This window comes from Echeneis naucrates, chromosome 10 (genome assembly GCF_900963305.1).
Source record: "Echeneis naucrates chromosome 10, fEcheNa1.1, whole genome shotgun sequence".
Lineage (NCBI taxonomy): Eukaryota > Metazoa > Chordata > Actinopteri > Carangiformes > Echeneidae > Echeneis > Echeneis naucrates.
Genome location: NC_042520.1, coordinates 17,179,442 through 17,195,436, shown reverse-complemented (window position 1 = coordinate 17,195,436; position 15,995 = coordinate 17,179,442). Strand labels below are relative to the sequence as shown.

General features: G+C 41.5%; 1 protein-coding gene across 8 annotated transcripts in view; it reads right to left on the bottom strand.

Annotated features, from left to right (window-relative positions):
• Positions 1-15,995, bottom strand: part of gria1a (glutamate receptor, ionotropic, AMPA 1a) — a 59,920-nt gene that overhangs the window by 33,242 nt on the left and 10,683 nt on the right. For 6 of the 8 annotated variants that reach the window (XM_029513031.1, XM_029513034.1, XM_029513032.1 and 3 more), the window contains exons 1-6: positions 12,127-12,316; positions 8,017-8,201; positions 4,506-4,559; positions 1,837-1,995; positions 1,174-1,341; positions 41-145 (exon numbers count right to left, since the gene is read on the bottom strand). In XM_029513031.1, coding sequence (XP_029368891.1) covers positions 41-145; positions 1,174-1,341; positions 1,837-1,995; positions 4,506-4,559; positions 8,017-8,201; positions 12,127-12,301 — 846 coding nt within the window. In that variant the 5' untranslated portion in view covers positions 12,302-12,316. Of the gene's footprint in view, positions 1-40; positions 146-1,173; positions 1,342-1,836; positions 1,996-4,505; positions 4,560-8,016; positions 8,202-12,126; positions 12,317-15,995 lie in introns of those variants that run through there. The other 2 variants (XM_029513039.1, XM_029513038.1) reach the window with 2 other exon arrangements.

Here is a 15,995-nt window from a genome sequence, read left to right as displayed (position 1 = left end):
GAGAAAAAGTATCCAAAACAACCTGATGGGGCCATCTTACCTTCTTGGGTCCAGACGGGGCCAATTCCATAACGCTTACAGTGTAGTTGGTTCTGCGGCCTTTCTCGTTGAACTGAATGTGACCAGTCAGTCCATCTATACGCACCTGCAATATGGCCATAGATATTGACGAAGTAACTAAGAGACGATGACTAATAAATAATGGCTGCTGTGAAGTACATTCATACATTCATACACATTTTCTTCACATCTGTGTTGGTGGAATGCATTGGCGTGCCACACATACAGGCAGTGCGTGTGAAGTGCAGTTGTGCACATGTTTGTATAGTGTTCATTCATGAAAAATTTCACAGTGCCCGAGTCCCTATGGATGTGAACGACAGACGGTGTGCGTGTGTGTGTATAGTGCAGTGTTTGCCTTGGCTGTGTGATGGAGTTAATTGAGTGAACACGCCTTCAATCTCTTCAGTCTCTAGTCTATCTGCCTGCAGATGGTAGACTGACTCTGAGCAGGCTGATGCATGGCCACTATGAAGACGGATCCTCAGGCTGTCCTTGCGCACACACGTTTACACACATTCACTCACTTGCATGCAATTACATATATGCCCTTTTAAACATTGTGTGTTTATTATAGACTTTTCCGTGCCAATATGAAAGGGGTCAGAGCAAACAAACTATTGGACTTTAAATGTCTTTTTAATTGGCGATTTTTTTTCCCCCCAAATCTTTGAGTTTCAAACTTGGAGTTAATAGAAATAATAACAGAAAAATCAGAAAATAATTGTCCTTACTCCTCCATATGAAAGGTTTTAGATGCATGCGTGTGTCTGTGTGTGAATGGGATCAAGAGGTCTCACAGCCAGTGCAGTATTTCTGTTTCCACTGCCAAATATTTTGCCTCTAAACTCAATTGCTGATGTCATATTCCATAATGATCACAGTTGAATGAGTCGCCTCAGGTTTTGTTTACTAGCCATGATGTCACATTTGATACTGGGGAGCTCACCCACGACTTAATGTGAACTTTACTCGACAGAATGAGACCTAATTTGTTCAGCCAGCCCCGGCTCAGGAGCTGTTAGCCAATGTGCCACTCAAGAATTTGAGAAAGTGTTTGCACCAGTCCATGTATGTGTGTGTGTTAGTGTGTTTCTATGAATGTGTAGCTACCTGCTGCAAGGCTCTCTGAATATCTATGCCCTGTCCCCAGGGAGCTGGTGGGTTGGCAAGACACTCTCCAGCGTTGCCTCTGCGAGAAATGTCTATCCGCTGCCTCCTTAAATTCTGGAAGGCCGTAGACATGACTTTCACACCGTCATATGTCAGAGCGCCTGTGTACTGCAAAGGGAGAGCAGGTCATTCAAAAAGGAGCAATGCAAAGAACTTATAAAAGTTTTGGCTGAAGAGAGGCAAGGTATTTTGGATTTTTTTTTTTTTGGCTCAGCAAATACATAAATATTTGGATTTGCAATCAATTCACCATTTCAGTTGGTTGCAGAGGTTTGACTAAAAATCCATAAGCACTTAATAGTAGAAATCCCACATCTGATTCAACAAACTCCCAGTTAGACAGGTTCAAGAGCCATCTGTACACCACATTTAAGGAAAACCAATTCAGAACTTTTGCCAGTTTGTTGCTGATGGTCACAAAACAAACCTAGTAACATGGCATGTAACAACCTGCCAACCCTAACTTCACACAGAAAAATCAGCAATCACCAAAGAACAGGGCTAAATTTACTTTCCAGCGAAAGTAATCTTACTTTACCACTCCTTCTTATATAAAGACAGAATAAGGAATATAATGAGGGGAAGAGTGTGAAAAATAAATACTTTGAGTCCAGTCTTGGGCACTTTGGAGTCTTTGTTGTCAAACTCCATCCACTGTTGGATGACACGACTGACAGTGGGCTCAGAGTTGTTGACTAGCTGGAAGCCGGTGATGTTCGCCCCACCTTTCCTCAAGTCTGTCAAGTCAATGTCCAGAAAGCCCTGAGACAAGAAGCAGGATAGGCAGGAAACAGAAAAAAAGTATGATTTTGCTCATCAGCTCAGTCCGTAATCATTTTGAGCAAAGCTGATTCCGAAACATTCTCACAGAATTTCAGAGTACAGAAAGAATGACCATGAGCTCAATCTCGATGTCAGCTGGAGTGATAATCCTGTACATTGGCTTGTGAATTCTTCAAGCAAATCAATGTCTATTTGCAACCCCTGGTCACAGGTAACGCTTCAAAGTGGACTTCAACCATGAGCAGTTCAAAGCAAAGTTTTTACTTTCATTTGAAGGTTTTTCAGAGGCCTGAGGGTGTCAGATTTAACCAGCCCCCAAAAAAATTGAAAAAATCTGTTAAACTTGTTGTAATTAATCATCGTTTCACCCCTCACATTGTAAATTAAAGCCTTTAGGGGGTCCTAATCCGCAGACTGGGATTCACTGGGCAAGATGGTTAGCAGGATTAGAAAATAATCAAAGAACTGCTATGCTAAATATTTGTATTTGTTATTTAAATAATCATATATCATTGAAATCATTGTCACCTTACGTCACATCTTGCTAATTACATTTTCCTTACAAACCAACAGATACATGAAACTTCTGGTAAGAGGTCAGGCCAGAAATGAGGGAGTAACAGGAGAATGGTTTGTAATAAGAGTTTTTTTTTTTTTTTACTCTCCCAGCAAAGGTGCAGGAGTTAATATTATAATGAAAACAACATTTTCTTTGTTTTCATTTAAGGTAATCCCACTAAGCAGAGTCGGCCCTTGTCTTTCCTGAGGGACATGAGTACCAAGAAGGAAAACCGAAAACCCCATTTCATGGCAGCTAGTCTCCGATAGACTGTCCTCATCAGTTACTGTAAGCAGGGGCAGGATCAAACCCTCATGGGCTTCTGTGAACAACGCAAGAGAAGCCTCAAGCAGAGTAGAATAGAGAAAGGAAGCGATTTACTGTAATGGTTTCTCCTCCTTGTATTTGTTCCCCTAACTATTATGTAGAGAAGACTGTTTTGCAGTGAGGAAGGGAGGCAGTTTCTATCTCTTCGTAAGCTGCCTGTTAGCGTTGGGAGAGGAAGAGAAAGGGGCGGGAGTCCAGACGGTGGTGAGATTTATCGAAGATTTTAAAAGCAAAGATTTGACTGATCAGAAAAAAAGGTACAGCTCTCCAGGCATATGGCTGACAACACACAGCTCTCTCTGTATTTCTCTGCCTTCTCCACTCCTGATGTTATTTAGTTTCATGTCATTTGATGTTGGACTCTCTGTTGGTCATATGTCTGACTCAAACACTCACTTGTTTACTTCTGTGATCTTCAAATCCATACAGCAAGGAAAAGTGCAGTCAAGTAGAAATGGCGGGCTGTTAAGTAGTGTGATGTTCAAATTGTTTGATGTCCTTGATCTTTCGGGTATAGTGGGACTGGTACAAGACTCACTCTTCTGGGGGAAAATAGAAGCAACCCTCAACCCCTGCCTCCTCTCACCAGTGTTTCAATGTACCTGTGTGTTTTGCCAGCTGTTAATATTTCTCAGCTGATCAGCTGACAGATGCCGTTTTTTCCTGCTCCATGTGTGAGCTAACGTTGTGCAACAAGCTGAAGAGGTTACTATAGAAACTAGCCTTTCTATAGACTTTTGTGGGGGGGTTGTGTTGCAGATATTCAACCACCTTAAAAAATGTATTCAAATTTTTATATTCCCTGAATTGCTCTTTGCTTAGCATTTCACACAAACAGCTGCAGATGTACACACAAGTATGTAAATTGTTGTGAAAGGTGAAATACGCAAGGACACAGAAAAAGTCATTTTTTTGCACAAACCTTTTAATGGGTCCATTATAAATGACGATGGGCACTCTGCATATCAACTATCATTACTGTCCAAGTCTTATCATTTAAAATTAAATCTGGTAACCCGGCCAGACAAGCGAGAATGAGCCAATCTGAAAACCCCATAGCAGTGAGAAATTGTTCAAGCCAGCCGCTGCATATTAATAATGTTATTACTAAAGCTTCTGTTGATGTAAATTTTCTCTTTTTTCTCATTTAGCTGCATTCAGTGAGTCTACACAGTGCTGTAGGGGTCTACATACCATTTGCACCGAGAAAATAGGAGCAGACAAAGAGAGCTAATGGACATAAGCTTGCATACATTGGCTACCTGACCCTTTCATGCCACTCTGTGTCAGAACAGATTTCTGCCTCCGGCTGTCACAGGTTTCTTGCTTCTGTTTCACTGTAAATCTAAAAGTGCTCTGTTGTTATATCTGCAAGTTTGACAGTGGGGGAAAATATATGTTGTAGCTGGAAAGGAAAATAGGATGAGACAACATAACAGACTAAGATAAAACTTATGATGAAGTGCAGGAATCCAGTTTAAAACCACATTAAACACCAATGTTAACACTTCTAGCGCATGAAAACAAGTAGATGTGTATTTTTTAAACTTTTAAAGAAATCCAATTAAAGTAAAATTGCAGCAGGGTGGTGATGATTCCTTACCAGGTTAGCCAGGATGTAGTGATAACTCTTTGCATTCTTGCCTTGTTCCACAATCTGGAAGACAAGAAAAGAGGAGAAAGAGAGACTCAAACGTCTTTGATACAAAAACAGAGGGTCGGTTTGTGGGTGTGTATGTTTGTGTATGTGTGTTACAGAGAGAGTGAAGGTGTGCTTTTGACAGCGTCTCAGCTGTGCGTCTGCCACAGTACTTGACCTTGTACTAGACAGGCAGAAAGTAGGCTCACAAGAAATCTGAAATGTTGGAAGAAACATTTTATAAAAGGACAGCTAACTTCTCAAATGTCAGCTTTAATCTTTGTGTAAAAAGGCAACATATTAAGAGATTACAAAAGCCACATATTTATCTGAAAAAAATTTGAGGTTGGAAGTCAGTTGGAAACATCTACAACTCTCCTCTCCTGAAAACACAACCACATTCTCATATGTATACATATATATATACATATATATACACACAAACACACACAACAAAATAGAAACCAAATTATTGAGTTCACTTAATGATTAATGACCACAAAGAATCGTCCCCCAAAACAACCCATGCTGAACATTAAAAAAGTGAGCGATAATAGCTTTTACCAGAACAGGAAATAAAGTAAATAAATGAAAGTAGCAGCAATTAAATGAACAAAACATAAAAATTTAATGCAAGTAAAGTGCCATGTTACCTTGTTGTATAAATTGCAATTTGTCATCAGTTTGCGCGAGCTGAGCACACCGCTATATTTGTTTCACTCCTCCTCCTGCTCTTTCCTCTGTTTTCACCACGATCCCCCTAACGAGCTCCAATTCGATCTTGAATCTATTATCACATCAGTTACAATACCCTACTTCTCTGGAACTCCTTCATGGGTGAACAATATAATCTAATAATGTAGTCTGTCAGGGACGAGCTGTGTATGCAAGCCTCCCTCCAGCGCCCACTGTACACTCATCTCTCTTCTGTCTACACTGGTGTCATTCTCTAGCAGCGGGTGACACAGGTCAGCCCAGCACCAGGGCTCAAGACAGTGTGAGCATCATGTAGTGCAGTGCCCAGTCCTTTTTTTAATAGATGATATGGACAGACACTCAAGGTGAAACACTCATGTTGTACCTCAACTGAGTGCATGTTTCATCACAACATCCTGGGCAATCACATAACATAAGGCTGAGTGAGCAGCTAGTATTTAAAACCACACACTGCGCATTTAATAGCCTTAGCACAGAGCATAAGGAATTGCACACAGTTCATGAGCTCACTCCTCCCTTATCCTGAGCATACTTGGTTGGGTGTACTCATTTTTTAAGTGTGTGTGTGTGTGTGTGTGTGTCTCTCTCTCTAATGATGCTGCAGGTCATGACAGAAGGTGGCATTTGTTATTAATGGTGACCCCAGCACAAGGCGGGCCTTGCAGCCAGGCCTCAGGCAAGGAAAATCTAGAGGGAAAGAGGAGGGAACACGCACGAGCAGTGACATCAATCCACACTACATTGGAAAAAACCCACATGACTGCCACAGTGGACCGTTGAATGGAAATGTTTTGGATGAGAGTAGATTTTTAATTATACATTCAGATTTGAAGAGTCATTCAGAGTTTAGGCCCAAGAGACCAGGCTAATCTTTGTCTCTGGGAGAAAACCTGTTCCGTCACAATAAATGTTCTCCAAGGACACTTCATCAAAATTCAGCCTACAGCAGGCGTCATTCTCAGGATACTTGCAGTGAAGTTATCATTACAGAATCTGTGTACTGTACGAGTAGAAGGAGATAAAGCACACAAGTGAGCACAAAGGGCAAAACATCCAGAAGTGTTGTGTGTGTTTGCGTGTATGTATCAGCTTGCCATCGTTTGGGTGCATGAGCAGGGCAGCGCGGCAGCAGGGAGCAGATGTGAGTGATTGATGGAAGCCGTCTGGATAGAGAACTTCTCGGGCTCAGCACCTGTAAAATGGCGAGAACCCCTGCAATACCTTACCTGCAGAAACCAGGCCATCAATAACTTTCACACAGAGCGTGACCTACACATATAGATAGGGACAATCTTCATGTCTGTGTGTGTGTGTGCATTTCTCTCTCATGAGCAACAATGTACTAAGACAGAAAAAAATGCAGCAACAACAAATCATAGTAAGAACATTGAAAAACCAAAGAAAGAGTTCAAGCTTTTCCAGTAACACACAGCACATGTATAGTTGACAGGATGACACTTTTCTCACAGCAGACATTTTCACTTCATGGGATGCACAAGAAAACAAATGCTTAAAGAACCAGCCAGCCGTAAGCCGCTCTGGAGCCAGCTAACCTGAGTGGCTTGCACATGTTATTAAAATTTCGCCACCATTTCTGTTCTTATTAATTCTTTCGAAGGTTGTTGAATTCATATGGACAAGTAAGCCTTGCATTTCTAGTTTCTGTCACTTTCATGAGCTGCAGTCAGTCAGCAAATACTAAAATATTAAGTTAAAGCTACATGACTTGATAAAAAGCCATGTCAGGCTGACAACTAGCCTTTTCAAATACAGGAACCCTGCATAAAGGGTGTCAGAAGCGCATTTGAAATCTAAATGCAAAGTTGAGAACATCGTACTAAAAGATTGATGCTAAAATGCTGAGGGATGCATCAAACTGTTATTTCTCAGTAAAATCTGCTTATTGATATTTTTTCCTACCCTGTATAAGAATTAATTTATTTTCAAATGCTATGTTTTCATTTTCAAGAGAATATTTTTTTCCCCCGAAGGAACATACATAGTAATATATCAGTAATAAATGACAGACTGTTAGTTACTCAATATAATACTCATTGGTCTGGGAGGTAATTTCATTAAACTAATTAGACATACTAATCTTACTTTCGAGCACAGTTTAATTAATCTCTTCTTAATTTAGCACTTTTATTTTGGGTTTTGGAAAATCTAAACCAGCCTGAAAAACTAACCTGGAGAACTCTAACTACAGCCCCATGCCCACCTCTTCAACAAGCAATGAAATCCCAACATCCACAGATGTCTCATGCCTAGTTACGGTTGCTAAGCTCTGATTGGACAATCCCTGCTCGGGGGAGGATGCCAGGATCCTTTTTCTTTGAATAGGACTGAGGTGAGTAAGTGATGATGCTATCACACAAGAACTGTTGGCTCCAAATGCCAGTGCTGTGTTATTTATTGCTCCTGTCCTTGATGTCCCAGAGACCAAACAGCTTAGCAGACTGCCAACCAACGCTGGCCTCTCTCCTTTGTTCATGTGATTAAAACATGCCTTGATCTTAAATATGTTTTGAAAATGTGTTCAATATACTTTTCTGAAGAAGAATTTTAAATTTAATATAGAGGGTAATGGTTAAGTTTATAATAAGATTGATTATATATATATATATATATATATATATATATATATATATTAACCAGACTTACTATAAACTTGGCATTGTCTATGTGTGTGTGTGTGTGCATATATGTTTATTTCCAAACACGTACAAAAATAGCATTTTTTGTAGAAGCATTCTACCTTTTTTAGGATGCCTGTGAGTCTCTCAGTCTCACAGTCGATGATAATCTGCCCCTCTTTCTTCTTGTCCAAGTCCTGGAACACTTTCAAGAAAGAGGCCTCTGTCATGGTCTCCACATTAACCGAGGTCACCAGCCAGTTCTTTTCTGCTGCTGTGTCCAGAACCTTCTGCAGCACTGACAGGCCTGGTGAGAAAAGCGGAAGGAGGTGAACCTCAATGGGAAATGTACAGAAACTGAACTAGTTCCACTGGAAAACAAAATGTTCAGACATTAACACCAGACGTTCTGCAAAGATGAATGAATCGATGAATGACTAGTGTTCATTTACTAGATGTGATTCTATATATATTGGGCAACACATGAATTATACCAAGAGTAATCTTATAATGTTTGTAGTTTGTATTATAAGCTGAAAGATAAATTGATCCAAGAGGAGAACAAAAGAGTCAAATGTGTGGAAAACCAAACTACCCATGATCGGCATATCCATCAAAAACTCCCCTGTAGCTTCAGTGCTGAAGTGGAACGAGTGGGATACTCCATTATGCACACTGACATGTACAGGTGTGCTGTTCCAGCACATACAGAGCCATGGCTAAATAATCACCACTTTCACGCTAACGAATAATCAAACCGTGCATCATCGCAGACGACAAGCTCATAGCCAGATCTATGCCATCCAAGCACCAATTACAGGAGACGCTACTCAATTACACTGTCACCGATACGTAGCCGGGACTCTTCAGAGAAAGGGTAGACCAGCCTGTGAGTTAGGGGTACATACTAAGACAGGAAATAAAAGGCAATTAGAGAGCACATTGATCTTGAGCTCTGATTTACAATCTGACTCACTGTTGTACTTCTTGGCTGCTGGCAGTAGACCAGTCAGATTCCTCTCAAGCTGGCAGCAACTGTAGTTCCAGAGGGTAAATAAAGTAATTTCACCGGCAGCAGACTGGCAGCCATTACCCAAATGAATTATAGCAATTACGAAATTTAGAAGTGTAAACTAATACATGCTGTAGCTGTATTTGTCCCCCCCCCCCTTCACGCTTAGCTGGCAACCACTCCTAAAGTCACCGTGGGCCTGTACTTGTTTTGCATATCCTCCATGCTTGTTTGTTCATATGGGCATTTTATGCACATTGAACAAATGTAAAAGTGGCTTATTCAGTACAACAACAACGACACAGAGATTTCCAAAAGAAGAATGAGAAACGCAGACACAGCCTCTAAAAGACGACCTTATTAGAATGCACACCAGCTGCTCTCCAGGCAATACATGCCGCCTATTTGACATCAAGCTATTAAGAAAAGAAAAAGATGGATGGGGTTTCACCTGCACACATGACCACAATATAGTACATGTAAATAAATTAGGCAACCATAGCAATACAGGTACGTTGAATGGAAGTAATACGATACTGGGAAGGTACGTAAGAGGGATGACAACCTTAAGGGATGTCACTTTCAATTGGCTGTTCCTCATAAGTGAATAACCATATTCCTCAGTATTGACAGGTTTAATAGTGGCGCTGAAACTGATAACAGGCAGAGGAACACAGCAGGCAGTTAATCATGGCAGTGAATAAAGTCTGTTGGTCCTGAGGAGAAGGAACAACTGAGTAGTGGAGGGTTTCAGCACCATGGACAGCACCAGGCAAAGCCACAGCCTGCTTTCAAGCAGTTCTCTTTTTTTCTGCCTTTCACTTTCTTTGTTCCTCCCTATTAAAGCATCTTTCATCTCTCCTCTCTGCTTTATGTTTTTATTTGTTTTATCAGTCTGGCTCTGCATTATGTGCATTATGGCCCGCCACTCGAGCATACAGCTGTGCGACCAGCCAAGATGTGCTAAAAGTGGTGCTTGAATCTCATTAACACTTTGTGTTGACAATTTTCTGTTCTGTAAAGCATTACAAAGAGACCCGGAGTCATCTTTTCTTCAGTGTTATCAGTGTGTCTGAACTATTTCCATAATTTCCTCTTGTCCTCGTTCCTTCCCTGCTCGCTTCCCTCTTTTTTTTTTTTTTTTTGGGCTCATTGTGTTTGCATTGAATATCTTCTTGCGTCTTTAAATGTGGCTCTGTGCCCCAATGCTCCCCTATAAATCATAGCCAGCCTGACAGGGACGCTTGTAGAAATAGCCAAGGTAAAATAAATAAATAAATAAATAAATAAAAAATTGGTACTCAGAAGGCTTCCTGGAAGAGAATAATATCATAATAGAATCTGGCTGTCATAAGCACCCTTTTGGCCAGAGGCATTACACAGAGGCAATTGAGAAAAGAGAAAATAACACTTTGGAAAACCATTTCCTGAATATTGTACATGAGATGGTTTAATGGGCTATCAAATTTGTTTCTCCGTTCTTGGTTTTTGAAAATAAAAATGAGAGGCACCTTTATTAGCTGATTTGAAACAGTAAGGTATCAAGACAGATGTTAATAGAAAAAGGGCAACAATTTGACACTAATGCACAGTGTATGTCCTTCACCACTTCCCACAATGCACTAAGAAACTGAAAAAAAAAAAAAAAATACACTACTCATTCAAATTAACAGGAAAGTGTGTGAAAGTGTGAGCCAATCCCAGCTCACAGTGTGAGGTACACCCTGGACCAGTCGCCAGTCCATCGCAGGGCCAACACACAGAGACCAACAACCACTCACACTCAGACCCACAGACAATTTAGAGTCACCAGCTAACCCAAACATGATGTCTTTGGACGGTGGGAGGAAACAGGAGTAGCCGGAGGAAACCCACACAACCAAACCATGACCTTCCTATTGTGGGCCACAGCGCTAACCACTATGATGCCGTGCTGCCTGTGTATATATGTAATATAATGGAAATATATTTGAGTGGAAACTAGAGCACTAGGTGGTGATATTTCTCATGGACATTGGAAGACACTGAAAGAAACACCCACACACACGCACACACACCACATCAATGCCTTACAACTAAATATGATTTTTCTTAAAGGCTAAAATAACCCTGTAGGAAGGGTGACTGCAGCATAGTATCCAGGCAACAGAGGACTACTGATATGGATTCCATTTGCTCAATCACACCATGCAATCACACAGGGCTGACCCTGCACACACAAACACACACACACACACACACACACACATATACATACATAACTCAACAGTTTGTCAGAGGCTAATGAATGGATCACAGAAGATAAAAAGGAATCTGTGGGACATGTGTGGTGCTACAGCCGTCAGACATCGCTAAAACTAAAGACCACTGTGAAATCTCCTCTGTCAACACTTGACAGTGCGCTCAGAGTGACATGGTGACATCTGTCTTATAGAGCTGACTTAAGCCTGTTTATTTCTCCCACACAAGTCAAAGACATCAGCAGATAAAAGTTGCACTAAGCCTTCATGTGCCACATGCAAATTTGCTTCTGCAAAGAGCACATACAGATGGGTAGTATGCCTCGGGCTATACACGCACACAGACCACTACACTCATGATGGTCATGCTCCAAAACCCGCAACACCTGGGACAGATGGCATGGCATTATGGGAAAGGTACAGACGATTGGCTTGAGAGGAGGAAGCAGGAGGCTGGCAGGTGTGGTGTTTATTTCTGTCTATCTCTGCAAGAGCATTATTGAGATGTTTAAAATGATTGCTACAGCACTTTATTTTTTTGATGTTCTAGTGTACAAGAGACTGCGGTGACATGGAATATTGTGGTTGACTGCTCAATAAAAAGCTTTATCTTTTGTTCCTTTGTGAGATTTATCTGCTAGTCAGTGCAGGTCAATGTCTCTTTTCTGTGTTTGCTGTCGGTACAGCGACAGCCATCTAAAATAAATGTTCCAATGGCTCATTATTTCTGGACAATGGCTACAATTGACCCCATTGATGTCGCCATGCCAATATAAAGAGGACTAAAGATGATGGTAGTTGAACAACTGCTGCTGTGTCTGACTGTCTTCATGTGCATGTAGCACAATTGCGCATCTGCCTTATATATTCATTTAGAAATTATACTTATATTATTTAAAGTATAAAAAAATGTCCCCTTCCAACACGATGACTAATATGCAGTATAGAAGGTATCAAAACAAACAAATTCTCTTTCCTACCTGAATCAGAACTGTACATGTAGACAAACTTGGTCCATCTGTAGTGGTCGATCACTCCCACCAGAGCGTCCTGCAGCTCAGGTCTCAGCTGGATGACAAACTGGTTGGCCGTCTCAATGGGGAAGGACGGTGTGACGAAGCAGACGTGCAGCGCTCCGCAGAAGGACATGAGCATGTTGACTGTTTTCCTGTCATACAGACCGATGATGGCATACACACCTTTGGAGAACTGGGAGCAAACTGTGAGCGAGAGATGAGAAAGACAGGGAAGAGACAAGAGGAATATTAGTCTCCAGGCTTTCCTCATTAGAGGATTATGGAATACTTGCATTGAGATGTTAAAACTAGAGGCGAAAGTCTGGGTAATTATATTCAGCCAATGGAAATGATTCCAACCTCTTTCAGTCTAGTGTGTACTTGTTCGTCTCTTTAACATCAATGTTTTTGTTGGCAAGAATCCATAAATTGCAATGTGAACTGTAAGATTTTCATTGGAATTTTATGCGTCATTCATCTACAACGTACATCAATTGCCTCTGCAAAATATGCAATAAAAATTCAGTCTGATTATCTGTAATGTCTTTTATGTGACTGTGTATGCATTGTATGCCGAGCGATGGCCGCATCTTAAATCATTACGATGGATTTCTTCTCATAGGACGCATTCAGTTAGCAAGTAAATGAGTCAAATAATCTGTTATTTGGTCAGGTCAAGTGAAAAAGACGTCACCTTTGACTCTGCAAATTATAATATTCATTTTCCTTGATATTTTCGAGATGAAACAATTCATTAATTCAGTGGAAAAACAATCATTGTAGCCCTGTCTTGAATTACACAGAGCAAAACTTAATTACACTCGATTAATAGATAGATAGACACTGGAGAAGTTTATTATTATTATTACTCCTTTTTTTCAATTTTTTGATGAAAACTGAATTAATATTCTTGTGCACTCTACTACTCTGTTGCACGTTTTTATGCAAAGCTGGCTTGCATGTCCATCTGTGTCCCACCAGCTTGTGTGTTTGCCTTTCGTGAGAGGTGGAGGAGGTGAAAGCAGATTAGGAGTAGAGAGGTTAATCAATGTATCCCTGGAGTTCCATTGACATTTTACTGGCAGCAGGAGGCGGCTCCCATCTCCTATTTGCTTTTCTCCCTCATTCTGTCCATTTTTCTTTCTCTTATTGTCTGTCTGTCACTGTGACTTCCTTCACACCCTCTCAAATCCTAAAATAGCTCATTTACAATTTTTCTCTCTGGAAGATACATCCTCTCCATGCCTCCAGCATAGCATGCTATCTTTGTGCCCGCAGGTCTGGCCTAGGCTATTTTCCGCTCTGGTGATGGGTGGGCCTTAGTTATCCCAGTATTTACCAAACAGATTGAAGTCGCTGCCTGTCCCTCGTGTGAGAGCCAGCTCGCTGCTTGGAGCTTAGGGAAAGACAGAGAGAGGATGGCCCATACCCAAACCGCCTAACCTGTCACAGACCTGCACCCTCTGGGCAGGCACGTGTGTGTGGGCCTTTGCGTATGTGTGACGGAGATGGAGGAAGGGTGAGAAAGGGAGAGTGGTACCACACACACACAAAATGCCTGTGCATACACAAACACAAACACACACATATGCAGCCTTTAGTGCTCCAAAAGCCTGGTGACTCACCCTACTTAAAACAAGCCCTGATATAGTCATTTTGCGCCTCACCACACTGACTCAGTAAGAGAACTATCTTTCCTCATGCTCTGCACACGCTCTCGCTAGTAAATGGACACTCTGTCAGCTATTGCTTTCCAGCGCACATTATATTTTCCCCTTCCCATTTTCTAGGACCAATTTCAGCAGTGGCACCCATGTTCTGCTGGGATAAAAGGTAATGAGAGCTTGTTTGACTTTTTGTGCAGTGTCCCATTACTCTGCCCTACAGCAGGTTACCACATTTCACTGAATATGAGCCATTTCTCATAGATACAGCATGACTGTCTGAAAACGGGGGGGGAGCAGCCGTGTGAGCTGGCAAGAGATCCATGTGCTTGTCTAATTCAGCGTGAGCACGGCAGAGAACATCAGTGTAGCCCAGCAGCCTCAGTTAAGATAGCGGAATTGAGGAGCAACATACTGAGTGTGTTTGCGTGTGAGCAGCTTGTTACCTCAGCTCCACATGTGTAGCGACACAGGAGGCCGGGCCGAAACACCTAAAGTGATCGAGAGGACCCCAGCAACACCTGTCCACTCTGGCACTTTGTGTGTCCTCGCCACAGTTACAGCTGCCATGGTGGCAGGACTGAGGTTGCCAAGGCAACGGTCTGTTGCTTTGGCAGGGATTAGAGTAGCTCAAAGCTGCTAAAGGCCTTTTGAAGGATGGAGTGGGAATTGTGAGAATTTGGGCGTTTTGTCATAATTAGGTTTCCCCTCAAGGAGTTAGTATCTGAAATATTGGAACATTAGAACACAATTCTAATGAAGAATATTTTTTTATTTACACTTAGAACAGACCATAACGATTCAGTCAGCAGAATCCTTCAGCACATGCACAGATTTCAAAACCCTGAAATATTCAACTGTTCCTATGAACGAACCATGAGCTGATTAGAATTTGATGTGGCCAAAGAGCTTTGGGTGGCAGAGAAAAAAAAAAAAAAAAAAAAAAAAAAAAACCTACTCAATTCCTAAAGGAACTGATACTAGTACAACAGGAGGAGCTGTCAGAAACAACTCACACAGCCACTGTCTTCCCTGTTCTGTTTCCTGTGCCCTGCAGCTGTTCCTCTGCTTAGCATGAGCCAAATATCAAATGACAGACAGTCTGTGCCAGCCGCGCAAAGAGGGTGTGCCTGTGACAGTGGCTCCTGCATCTGAAGTTGTGGATGGTGGGAGGGCTGTGAGTTGGTCGTTGGGAACGCTGCGTCTTCCATAATACTAATGAATGCTTAAAGAGGGGGACAGAATTTCATGATGTTCACTGGCTCCTAAAAAGTGTCACTTGATTTCTACATAATAAAGCCCTAAAATTGGATGCACTGTTTTAAAAGAAACAAAACTCAATGAGCGGAGACTGTTTATTTCCTTCTGGCTATCGAAGTGAGGCTATCTGAATGGTCAACATTAGTATGATTAGTATTATCGGAAAATGAATGCATGAGTGACATGAGTCAAGGTGCCCTTGTGCTCAGCGCCTATCTCGGAGCTGCCCCATTCTAGCGGCACTAACCTGTCTTTGGGATTGAAGTGTTACAGAGCAGCTCCTTCATACGTAGGTGTGATTCCTTTATGGATACCTCTGCACTGCCAGATATGTCAAAAAACAAAAAAACAAAAATAAAACCCAAACAAACAAACAAACAAACAAAAAGGATAGTTTTGAATTCAACTGGTCCAGAAGCAGATTTTTCACACATCTAGGTTTTCAAGTAAGACTAATTTGTTTACTGTGACCACAAGCAAACCTTGAATACTAACAAGTATATTTTATTCAATATGTACCTCCACAAACACAAATGCACGCATGAACGCGCACACGCAAGCACACACAGACGGTACAGAGGATTTCTACTATTTTTCTCCCCTGGGACTTGCATGTTATTATTCTGAATGACGTTAAGGTCAGCAGTAGAAAGGGAATTTCAGAGCAGGAGGGAGCTGGGTTCAGCTGGAAGGAGCAAACTGATTGGAGGGTTCTTGTTCAGCCATCCATAAAGGTCTTCTTAAATAGAGCTCAACTGCCATTGACTGGTTAGTGAGTCCACAAAGTATGGTGCTAGATTTTAAGTTACTCTTTGTACCCACTGATCAACTTCATACAATTCTCTATTGCTCATTTTTTTTCTTGCCAAACTCAGGAGAAATCGTGTTGTTTTCCTTCGGGCATTGGAA